This window comes from Rissa tridactyla, chromosome 11 (genome assembly GCF_028500815.1).
Source record: "Rissa tridactyla isolate bRisTri1 chromosome 11, bRisTri1.patW.cur.20221130, whole genome shotgun sequence".
In the NCBI taxonomy this organism is placed as follows: domain Eukaryota; kingdom Metazoa; phylum Chordata; class Aves; order Charadriiformes; family Laridae; genus Rissa; species Rissa tridactyla.
In genome coordinates, this window is record NC_071476.1 from 12,078,166 (window position 1) to 12,090,665 (window position 12,500).

The window sequence follows — 12,500 nt, forward strand, 5'->3', positions numbered from 1 at the left end:
GTGCTGGGTGCCGAGCTGGAGGACAGGGTTTTGCAAAAACTGGGCTGCAAGATGTGAGTGGGAGAGCGACTGCAGCCCACGCGTTCCCTGTGGCAGCCTGACCTCATTCATCGTTACTCCTACAACCAGCGGGTGAGCAGAGCAGCAACCCCCAGCCACCGCTTCCTTTCTAGATGTGAGGCCCTGTACACCCTGCCCGACGTTCCGTCTTTAAAGAAGTCCGTAACAGAATTAGCTGCTGCCTTTCTCCACCACTTTGGACTGTCCCGAATTAGAGTGTTTACCCAGCCATCTCCGTGTCCTCATCCATTCTAGCAGAGGACACAGCTCAGAGAAGAAGGGGATCCGTGAGCTGCGCAAGGTGGGCTTCCACCCCAAAGGGAGAGGAGCCCTGCATTGTCCCACGTCCCCCCAAGCCAGCCAGCACAGGGAGGTCATACTGCTCAGTCACACCAGCGTAAGCAAGATGACCATCTCCGAGGAGAAGTCAGCTCAGGACATCACAAACTCATGATATAGCGCACGAACTTTTGAAACAGCAAGCTCACGCAGATAGGGATGCCATGGGGATGGCATGGGCACAAACCCTGTACTTTCTGTGGTCCTGAGATAATGTCAGTGCTACAGCTGAGTACACTCAACGGCACTTCCCAGAAGGGACCAAAACGCCCCACGGGATGCGGAAGCAGCTGAAGCAGGAAGGGGACCTGAGATCATGAGGTCAAGTAGGAGATTTTGGAAAATTAATCTCCTCCAGCATGGCCCAGTGTAGCATGAAGAGGAGACTGGCTGCCCCACATGGCTGCCTTTGAGAGGACCAACACTCGTACAGCTGGACAGCTTGTTCCCTCCCAAGTTGCCCAGGGCTCTTCTGAGCCCAAACCCAGCCTGTAGCGTTTCTGCCGTACAAGATGGATGGAGTCGCACACCAGCTGGTGTGGGCACCCCTCAACTGAGCTCAGCAAGTCACGTTTGTCATTGCAAGAGCTTTGGAAATCCAAGGAGCTTCTGCCCATTTCTCCACCTTCCCTTTCTCTCCATCTGCTTATCCTCCAGCCCTGACACCAGGCAACAGCCACGTTCCCGGCGGCCTCCCTGGGAATGGCAGCTGCCTGCCATCAGGCAGACGGCTGCATCACGGCCCCTCGCAGCAGCCAGCCAGCTCTGAAAGCTGCTCACAGCAAGCCAGATCCACACAGGCAACATCACATTTTGGCCAAGTACACCAGGCGGTCTCTCTCTAACTCACGTCTGGCAACTTCCTTCAGCTTCTCTGCTGGTATTTTCCTGCACACAATGTATTACGGCAGAGATATTCTTCCAGGAAGGTTTGTTTGGACCCTGAATAGGCTAAATGCATACATTGACAGCCCTGGGAGCTGGTTTTAGACATCCCAGGCATGGGATGATGCTTTAGGGTTTAAAGCCCTTTCCTGATTGCTGCTTATCTTTGTGCAATAGATCAGAATCTGCCTCGAGACGTTAGCACAAAGCAAAACACATCCCGCTCTGACCTCAAAAAGCCAAGCTAGCAATTAGAAGCTAGAAGGAACCAGCATCTCCAAGTCTGTAACCTGCAGGCCTGGATGATACCCCTCACGGCGAGGGGACACACAGCGCCAGGCTGAGCAGAGGCAGCATCTGCTGCTCGTGCTCCAAGAGCTGCAGGAGAGAAGAAAAGGGTTGTCACCAGCCTCTCTGCAGCTTCATCTCTACCTTGAGCTTCACTGGGAGACATGTCCTCACCTGGCAGCGAGGGAAACGAAAAATTCTCTCATGGTGGCTGCTTTGTTTGTCTTTAAATGCCAAAGAAAGGAAGAGAGAATGAAATGGAGGAAAGAAGAAAACAAAGAACTGCCAGGAAAGCACGCTAGGATGACTCGCCAACAGTGACTTTGTTAGACAGCCGCATCATTTGAAATGCAATCCTGCAAAATACACGGTTTGAACGTTTGAACTACAAATCCAAATCTTCTGCAAACCGCAGCCTAATTACAGGGTCTCCAGCCTGGCAAAAGTCCACGTAGAGGATGCAGAGATGGGGAGAGAGCTTCTGTTCTCAGGTAAAACACCCCCAAATTTGCAGCCTTTGAGGAATTCATGGTGTTTCCCATTTTTTTTCCCAGTGAAATTTGTGGACAGAAGCAAAAGAACCACCCAGATGGTGAGATCCCAAGAACAGAAACTGTTTGATGCCAACCTATGACCTGCGGCTGGTCAGGCAAAAGCACACGTGCAGTTTCATCCTTTAGCTCCTCCACTCTTGGGCATTTTAGTGCCGCAGATAATTTGTCCCTGGAGTGCTAAATATCACCCCAAAAAATTAAAGCAGACAGCTGCCAGCATAGCGCCCAGGATGTGCTACTGGACTATAGTTAGATTCGTTACAGTCTTGGCATTTAAAACCTGAAAAGCCCTTATGGCACTACCAGCCCTTGTGCCAACCAACGCAGCGCGCAGACCACGGCTGACAGGGCTGTGCAGAAGCAGGATCGGAACATGCATTCCACAAAAGAAAACACATCAAATAAAAGTTATCCAGTAAACCACTTCCAGGAAGCCGTGCCAGGAGCCAAGCTTCAGGATACAAAGCAAAGGACCTTTCTGGAGCCCACCGGAGCAAGACCAGTGCTGGAGATGCCGCTGCCAAAGACACTGGGAGTACCAGGGGACGAGCAGGATTACTCCTAGAAGACAGAGGCGCAGAGAAACCACTGCTCGGCTTATGGATTTAAGGGGTGAGAGGTGCCAGTTCAGGTGACAGAAGAGACTGTTTGGCCTTTGCCTGTGACTCACCCTCGGAGCTATTGTGAAATCCAGATTGTGACAAACACAGGAACTATTTTAAGCCTTTAAAGAACGCATTACCGGAAGGCTGGATTGTTCAGTCCTTCCTTGGGCAGGTCTGCCGCTGAAGGCACGGCCAGTTTCTAGGTGAGGCAGAGGAGAACCCTGCGTTAACTCTCACTTGCTAGTAGAGAGAAGAGAGCTGCCACCGAGAGTGTCCCGATCACTTCATCTAGACTTGCTCGCCAGTGGGGCCGGTTGCCCACTGTGTCTTCCCAAGCCAAGGGATGATCCTTTTGCAGCCGGTCTGCAATAATGCGCCACCACATTTTTGGTGAACTACTCTTCCCATGCTTTCAGAGCCTTCTCTCCGTGCCAGGAGAGCTGATGCTTCAGATGTCGCCAAGTCAGAGAACCAAGAGTAATAAGCCCGGTGCGTTCAGTGGATGCTGTGTCTGGGGGCTGATAGCTCTGACATTTCCTCCCGCCCATGCAGCATATTCCCATTGTGTGTCTTTGTACACAAGCAACTTCACGCTTAGGTATTTCTTCGGGATTATGTAATGATTAATTGAATTACGATGAACTTTGCCTGAGCTGTCTGTGTCAATAAACACACACAGGACAGACAGGCTTGAGTCAGTGCTGGTATTATTGTCAAATAATCAACAGGAGCCGAAACGAATTCCGTGCCCAACAAGCACCCTAGAGCCACTTCAATTTGTCACCATAAATGAAGCCCGTCTCGGGGTTTTTTTTGTAAATGCGGAATTCCGCCCTTGGTAGCGCCCAGCAGAGCAGGTGGCAATAGGCGCAGGGGTAAGGCTGGCACAGCCCTGGGCTAGCAGCCCCCGGCACACACAGCAGCCCATGCGGAGGCTCATCCCATAGGCATCGGGGCAGGCAGGGCTCCGACCACCCCGGGCTGGGCCAGCGCTGCTGCTCTGGCAGCTGTGGCAACGCTCCTGCGAGGGGCAGGGGGAAGTGGAAGTGGTTTGCGAAACAAGCCAAAAAACGTTAGTTAAAGAAAAAAAAAAATAATTTGCAGAAACGCCTTCCTCTGGTTTTACAATCTAGAGGCAAGGGGAAGTAACATCACCAGAGAGCTCAAGCTATGGCCAAGGACTTGTTTTCTATGTAGATGTGCCAAAAAAAACTGTGACCAGAGCATGGCACATACACTTTTTCTTGCCTTGAAAGCTCAGCAACGGCCCAGCAGAAGGGGGTGAGAGCAAGCCCGAGCAGCAGAAAAGCTCCACGCAATGCTTCGGACCTCACACCCAAACACAGCAGCAGAGGCCAGAAGAACAACAAGCAGCTGCTTTGCTGGTACGCTCCACTGTAACCCTCCTCCAGAAACCCAGTGGACCTCAGGGTCCCGGTGCGAGCGAGAAGCAAACAAATACCCATGCAAGGTTTGAGGGGAGGGAAGATCCACATGGATCCAACACCTTCAGCCTACAGAGGCTTTGGAAGCACAAAACATCCTTCAAATCACTGGTCCCCTGGAAGAGTGCGGTGCTCCGGGTGAAGCGCTCCTGCCCTGGTCTTCACTCGGTCAATGCCACAACATTGGGGGCGGGGGGAAGTTAAAAGGAGGGGGAAAAAAAGCCACACAACCAATTCTGAGTTTCCTAGTAACTTTCTGCAACACATTTGGTACATGGAGAGCCAAGGCCCGAGCAGTGGGCTGAACGGTTACTATGGCCGAGAGCCAGGGGACAGGGCTCAGACAGGCAGTGGTGGTGTGTCTGTCACTCTCTCAGCCCTTCCACGCTGTGCTAGAGAAGCACCAGATAAGCAAGGCCCTAGTACAAGAATAATAAAAAAAAAAACAAACCCAATGAGACCTTCGCTCTCTCCGTAGCACACGGCTGCCCAGGGAGGACAGCCCACGCCGGCGCCCACCCACGACCATCGAGGGAGAAACGCGGGGCAGGCTGCCGCTCCGCCATGCCAACAGGTGCAAGCACCGAGGTCCACCAGCATCACCTGGCTTTGCTGGGGCGCAGCTTCCTTCCCCACCTCTCCCGCCTACTGAGATACCACACAAACATTTTGGTTGGTTAAATAAGGACTTGAGCCATAAGGACACGAGCAGAGATAGGTGTCAGGGAATTGCACAAGAAGGGAAAACGTCAGGAAGTTTTCCGTGTGCTGGATGGGAAGAGCATTCTGGTTTGAAAAGCAGACATTCAGGGGGGTGGAAATGAGGTGCTTTTCTATAGCCAGGAGACATGAGTCAGTTAATCCAACTCCAGCAGCACTAGCGCCATCACCCTGCTCTTCACAAGGGGCACGCTGCCCTTTCCCACCCCGCATCCCAGAGGCGGCACATACGGACACTGCTCCTGAACGCAACTGCATTCTTCCCTCTTCCGTGGGAGCAAAGCAGCTCCGGCAAACGGGTGATGCTCGGGCCCAGCCGCTGGGCTAGACGGGCGATGCCGAGCAAGGCAGCAGCTCATTGTGCCTGTGTTTTGCCGTGCACAGCCATCCGCTGCAGGCAGACAGAGCCCCCCGGGGACCCCCGGCAGCACAGTGTGGCAGTGAGGGGGATTTTGACCCAGGACTCCTGAGGACAATCCCAGATTTACAGACAGCGCATGCCAAAAATGAGAAAAAGAACCTTTTTTTCCCCCCCAAAGAAACTGCACACTCAAGAAAAAGAATATTAAAAAATTACGAGAGGTGCTGGGCAGGGATTTTTCTAAGGAGCAGTGATTGCCACGTGCTTGAGGGTGAAAGGCTCAAAGCCTTCATCTAAGCTTTCTCTTCCACGCAGCTGCCCACGGCTCCCACTGTCAGCAGCGTCGCCAAGCTCTGGGCCATGACACTGAAGTCATTATCAAAATATTTAGGCCATGGAGAGCCATCCCTCGCCCCTGCCACACAGGCACAGCCGTGGCTCCCAGAGCGCAGGACAAGCTTCGCTTGGACTTCAGCAGGGATGGAGCATCACACGTTTCAGTGAGTTTAAAGTGAACATCAAGTTTAAAGTTCAACTGGATTGAATATTGTCGGGCCATTGCTCTATAAGGAAAGGAGCGGTGTCTTCCCGTTCCTCTTTTCTCCCCAGCTGAAACATTTTAAGAAAACCCTTCAGCTATTCTAAGGGACAAGGCCATGATTTGGTCTTATCATTGTGGGTTTTTTTAAAATTTTTTTTTGTGGCCATAGTTACAATCAACTAAAGCTTCCCCTGCTTTTTTTTCCTCCTCTCTCCCTTTTTTTTTTTTTTTCTTTTTAAGCTAAACCAGCAGATTAGCATCTCTCCATGACACCCTTTCCAGGAATTACATATCAAATCCCTCGTGAATCAAACCGACGAGAGCTGAGCCCGAGTCACTTGAGCCAACTCATGCAAAACCAGCACGGCGGAGGTTCTGCTGGTGGAGCAGAGAGGGGTCTGCAAGTGACAGGGACACTCTTGTGACTTCCAACGGGCCCGTCGCTGTGAAAGCCAGGCTTATAAGGCAGCTGCACAACATTTAACAATTAGCCTTTTATTACCCACGTTTCAAAACAGAGCATTTATAGTCCGTAGCGTGTACGGCACTCATGCCACCATGATAGATCAGATAACCCAAATTCAGCTTTTTAAGTCGTATCTTAAGAAGAAAGGAGAATGACAACATAAAAGGCAGCCTTGTGGCTTGCTGTGGCACAGGGCTGGGCGTTATCTCTCCGGGAGCGGGCACGGAGAGCCGTTTGAAGGCGAGCCCAAGCGAACAAACCCCTTTTCCGCCGCGCTGGGGGCTGCGGCAGCCCCTGCTCCCGCCGGGGACAGCCCATCCCCACCCTGCGAGGAGAAAGCCTTATCGGGGAGCCAGTGTCCCCATCAGCGCGCTGCGAAGCGGAGATAGCGCTTCACAAGCGGCACGAGCCCAGCAAAACTATGCCACCGCGAGAACGGCAGCGAGTCCCAGGGCTCCTTCCAGCAGAGCCCGCGCTCCTGTAAGATCCAGCCCATCCCCTGCTAGAGCAGGAATTCCCAACGCCCAGAAGAGCCCTTGCATATCTATTACCGCTGACATTAATGCGACTACCTGCAACAGTAACTGCTGCACCAACTAATGGGTTTTGCAGGACTGCGATGTGCTTCAAGCGGCTCCAAGCATCCGCTGCTGGCTTCGCCCCGGGCATCCGCATGGCCCCGAGATCCGCAAGGCTCGGCTTCACGGGGGTGCCGCTGCCGCTTCTCCCCCCCGGCACACGCAAACAGGTGTCGATTTTGAACCCATAAAGACACAGCCATACATTTCATGAATTGCAACTTGGGTGTTTTTGAAGAAAAATAACTTTTTAAGGCTGTTTGGGAAGGGTCTGAGTTAGGAACCTGTATTTTTATAGGCCCATAACCTTAGAGGTGCTACAGACTTCCCAGGCTAGTACACACTGACCACAGCTCCCGACTGCTGGCCTGACGACTGATTCTTCAATCTAATGAGCTTTGGGTGAGGCGGGTAACAAAGCACGCTCAACATGCAGCGCGTTGCTATCTACGGGCTGCTATCGCTTCCGTATCTTACCCACTGCGCTTACCAAAACCAAGGCATTAATAGAACGAGAGCTAGAAAGAAACAGTTTCTCCCCACCCCCTTCCTACTTTTCAGCTTCATTACCCTCTGCAACGCATTTCACTGTTTCCTCATACAATCAGGTCCTCTTCTGCTAAAAAAAAAAAAAAAAAAAAAAGCACGCCTTTGTATAAAAATAGGGAAATCCCAGTAGTTTCCACTGGCTGCAGGTTTCTTAAGGTCTGCTGTATACATTTCAGGCTCCACTACAGATTTGATTATTTTTAATTAATATATATTTAAATCGAGCCTGTTCTACTTTTGCCAACGCTGTGTCAAACCAGTTCAGGTTTGCCCAGCTGAGTGCACGGGGAGACCACGACACGGCTCCCCAACACCGTTCTGCGGGGCAGTCACACTCCCCAGTACAACCATTACCCAGCCGAGCCCTCCTTCCTCCTCCAACCTGCTGTCATAAAACCAAAACCTAAACCTACTAAAATGAGCGTGTTTTCTCTTCCATCCACATCTAAGTTTCTCCCAGGTCAGACTATCCAGTGTACAAATCCCATCCCTTTGCACTGCTCGGGGATGACAGGCTCTTGGGAGCAGGTACAACATCTGGCGGGTAGGGCAGGATGCAGGCACAGGCGGATTCTATCACCTCCCCGCGCTTCCGTGTGTGGAAAAGCGGCGGAAGACAGGCAGGAACTTCCTTCAAACATCCTGAAACTCTCCTGGCTGTACAAACACCCTGACTTGCTCTAAACGATCGCTTTTGCGTGAAGAGCAAATTGACTTTAAAGTGACTTCAAGAGAACGATTAAAGTTGTTCGTTGTGTCGCGGCCACCTACGTCCTTGTTGCACACAAGCGGGTTGATTTGTTTGTTTGGGGCTTTTTTGGCAGCTGAGCAGAACGAGAGGGCAAGCCTCTTCTTTCACAGCTCCATCCCATAGGCATCACCACCTAGGGTAGCACTCCAGACTTAGAAAGACAAAGGAAGACGATATGCAAGTTAAATCTTAGCATGGCAGGAAACTACGTCTCTGCAATAATGCTACTGGCTATTAACTAAAATAAGGCTTTCTAGCACATGGCACCCAAATAATTTGGGATTCTTAAACAAACAAAATCTTGCACGAGAACTCTTCAAAAACCAACCATGCCCATTCACCAACAAGGATGGAGAACAGGAGGAGAAGAGATCAAAGACGGAGAATTAAAACCTTACTAAGAAGAATAATATAGCCCTTTGATTTCTCTCACAACATTAACACCCATCCCGATCAACCATGTTAAAACATCTCAAAAGCAGACAGTCACCTGAACGTACTAGTTACAGACGGTTATAAACACGTGGTCTGCACTGTGTCATTCTCTATAATTCACATTCTCATTTGGGTCAAAATGGGGATCAAAGGAGATGGAAGTTGTTGAAGATGAAGAGATGTTATTACCTGGCAGGCTGACATCCATAGCCTACAGTCCATAAAGTTACTCTGATAATTTTCTTTTTGGTGTGAGGCTGGAGTTAATAGCAGAGGCATGCAGATACGACAACGGACTTAAAAACCAAACCAGCCACTTACAAAGTAGCTTCATTCTGAAAGTTATCTACTTTGGATATGTTATACATGTTTAAAACAGAAAGGATTTACATCAGTTATTCTTCTAAGTTTTCATTTGTCTCAGAAGCCTATTAACTTATTCTACAACGTTTACCTTGTTCCTATCATTGCATGAGAAACCTACCCAAATGTAAGCAAATAATTATCCATGAGAAGAGTGAACGTTGCCATATACAAATGGGTTTCCAATGCATAACACCAAGTAAACTGCTAACAGAAGCACTGATTACTACCGGTGCTACTTTTAGAAGGATACATATATTGGGGATTTAAATATGATTTTTAGGAATTGCATTTTATTAGAAGATAGGATCCGTCACCAGAGACTTCCACTCAATGGATACTTAGGGCCCATTTTTTTTTTTAGAGAGTTTTATCAAATAACATGACAGAGACAACAAATAAGTACAACAAATCCGAGGACAATGTGGTAAGACACCTCTGTCTTGACCTGCAACCAAGCAGCTCCCTTCCCGGCCTTCTCTTTAGTCACTACTTATTTCTCAATGCTGAAGAGGCAGTATCTTCTTATACGATCTAACAAGACCATCATCAAAAACCAGCTGCCCAGCAGCCAATTCGCAACCCCAGCTCCAAATGAGGTTTGTAAGGCAGGTCTCCTGAAGAGCCTGGATCCCCGACCTGCTCCTGCAGCCAGCCGCGACCAAAAGCCCTGTCTCTCAGCTGCGGGACAGGGGACCAGGGGATGTCAGAGCCGGTAAAAGCAAAAACGCTTTGGAGTGCAAAGTACGGTGGCCTTTAAAACCCCCATCCTTTAACATAAAGGTTAAACATTCATAGCACTGGACGTGTCCCCACTCTCAAGGAGCTGGGCTCCTCTTCTCCCTCTGAGTTTCCTGCCGGCGAGGGCCACAGGAATACAAATAAAGTCACCCCTGGAGGCTCGCAAAACTTGGAGGCAGCCCTGCGACTGCTGCCTTCCAAGAAACCTCCCTCCATTCATTGCACCGACAGCCTTGGCAGGGAACACCTCGTCGCCTTACAAAAGCATCGCTCTGAAAACGGGCGACTTAAGGAGAAAAGAGGGGAGGGGAGAAAAAAAAAAAAAAAAAAAAAAAAAAAAAGAGAGAAGCTTCTCTCCGTCCTTTCCCCTGCCCCAAGCCCAGCTCTGCGCCCCCAGCCGACTCGCTGCCTTCGCCCCTCGTCCCTCCCGCTCCCCGCGGCGGAGCTAACGGGACGCGCGGAGCCGCAGCCGGTCCCAGAAGGGTTTTTTTACCCCCTTCCAGGGCGGCTTGGCGAGCGGGGAGCCTGCGGACAAGTCCCCCCAAGCCCCCCAGACCGGGGACGCAGGTGCTTCACCATCACCACCCCCCCCCCCCGCCCCGGGTCTCCCCCCGCCGCCGACCCACCTTGTAGACCTTGCCGAAGGCGCCGTCCCCCAGCTCGCCCACCACCTCCCACACCTCGCCGGGGTCCAGGTCGCGGCGGACGTGCTCGTACTCCTTGGACCGCCGCTTCTCGAAGGTGGAGAGGCGCAGGATGCGGCGGAAATTAGCGAAAGCCATGTCTGCGGGGCCGTGCGGGGCCGCCGCGGGGAGCCGCCTCCCGCGCCCTGCCCCGGGGGAGGACGGAGCCGCCGGGGGAGCAGCGAGGCGAGAGCGGGGCCGCCTCCAGCCGCGCACATGGAGCCGGCGCCGCTCCACCTGCTGGCCTGGCTACCGCCCACCCGCCCCATTGGCCGGCCCCCGCCCGCCCCGGCCCGCCCCGGCACGGCTCGGCTCGGCTCGGCTCGGCTCGGGAGTCGCGTATCTCCTCGCCACCGCATCCCCCCGGCCCCGCAGGAGGAGGCGATCCCATCGGGGGAGCCCGTCGGGGGACGATGCTGTCCCGCTTTGGTCAGACCCCACCTGGAGCGCTGCGCCCAGCTCTGGGGCCCCCAACACAAGAAGGACGCGGACCTGTTGGAGAGGGTCCAGAGGAGGGACACAAAGATGATCAGGGGGCTGGAGCACCTCTGCCGTGAGGACAGGCTGAGCGAGCTGGGGGTGTTCAGCCTGGGGAAGAGAAGAGACCTTGGAGCCCCTTCCAGTACCTAAAGGGGCTCCAGGAAAGCTGGAGAGAGACTTTTTACAAGGTCATGTAGCGATAGGATGAGGGGTAATGACTTCAAACTGGAAGAGGGTAGATTTAGGTTAGATATCAGGAAGTTCTTCACTATGAGGGTGATGAGACACTGGCCCAGGTTGCCCAGAGAAGCTGTGGCTGCCCCATCCCTGGAGGGGTTCAAGGCCAGGCTGGATGGGGCTTTGAGCATCTTGGTCTAGTGGGAGGTGTCCCTGCCCAGGGCAGGGGGTTGGAACTAGATGATCCTTAAGGTCCCTTCCCTAAACCGTTCTATGATTCTATGCTAAAAACAAATAACGTTGAAGATCTGGAAGGAAACTGAAAGGGAAACTGAGTCTGAAACTCCTCCGTGGCTGCCGTCATGTTCCTGCATGCCCAGCCCAACATAGAGACTGTGGCGAGCCAACAGCATCTGCACCGGCTGTGCTTCATCCCATGGGCTGGGCTGCTGCGGGACGAGCAAAGAGACACATCTCCGAGTGTAAAAACGTAATCCTAAACTGCCTTGGCAACAGAGGGACGTTTCCTTCTTCCCCTAGTTCATCTCATGTGAAAATAGCCAAACACAAATATTTTAAAAACTCCCAGTAGCAGGAATTCGAGTGTATCAGCACTGCAGGAACCCATCATGAATTTGTTTTAGAGAAGATGTGACCCAACTGGTGTCAAGTGTGAAGGTTCGCATCCTCTCCCTGGCAAAACTTCAAATCCTCTGAAAAACCGACTTGAAATCAAGCATTAAATGGGGACATCTAGGGGAAATACCCGACGGTGCAGCCACGCTTTGGAATATCTTTGTTTTTAACAGAGGGCTTAGTGGTAAATGGTTGTCCATGCAAACCTCAATGATACCAACACCACTTACACCAGCGGGTGTATTTTGCCCCACAGACATGGCCCATTAACGAGCCGAAGGGGGAGATACGGGAGCGGATGCGTTTGCACACTCCATGCTGATGTATAATGCAGGCAAAACTCAGCATCTCGGTTTGAGAACATCTGGGCTTGGGGATTTCTCGTTAGTTCCCTGATATACTGTACCCTGCAGTGTGGGGGCTGACTGTCGCCTCCCGTTGTCTTTTCTGTTAAGAAAAAAATGCGTTTATCCTGGTATGATCAGCCCTCACATTTCCATTGAGAATTTCCCGATACCGATGCTTGAAATACTGTTTAAAACTCTGGTTTCTGGAAATTTATGGCTGTACGAGAATTTCAGCTGCTGTTTTTCAAGAAAGTTTTGTGTTCCCCTACTTCGCCCCTTTTCCCCACTGAGTTGTAGGAAAAACAAGCTGAAAATGCAACCCGCATATACACCTGAAGCAGAAAGAAGCTGAAAATAATTGAGCACTTTTTTTCACCTAATTTCATGGGTTTGGGATCTGATACAGTGTGTGAATTTGGCAATACTGGAGCGAGAACAGAATAGAGCAGAATTAGAGCAACTACTTTGAAAATTTCTTACTTTTAATCTCAGTTTT

The 12,500-nt window shown here is 51.5% G+C and overlaps 1 protein-coding gene across 2 annotated transcripts in view; it reads right to left on the bottom strand.

Moving 5' to 3' along the window:
• STK10 (serine/threonine kinase 10) overlaps window positions 1–10,584 on the bottom strand; it is a 52,435-nt gene extending 41,851 nt beyond the window's left edge. The window contains exon 1 of one of the 2 annotated variants that reach the window (XR_008468849.1): window positions 10,308–10,584. Coding sequence is in view for 1 of the 2 variants with exons in the window: in XM_054217371.1 (XP_054073346.1) it covers window positions 10,308–10,463 (156 nt within the window). In the remaining variant the exon portion in view is untranslated. The remainder of the gene's footprint in view (window positions 1–10,307) is intronic. The other variant, XM_054217371.1, reaches the window with a different exon arrangement.
• Between the last annotated feature and the right edge of the window lie 1,916 nt (window positions 10,585–12,500).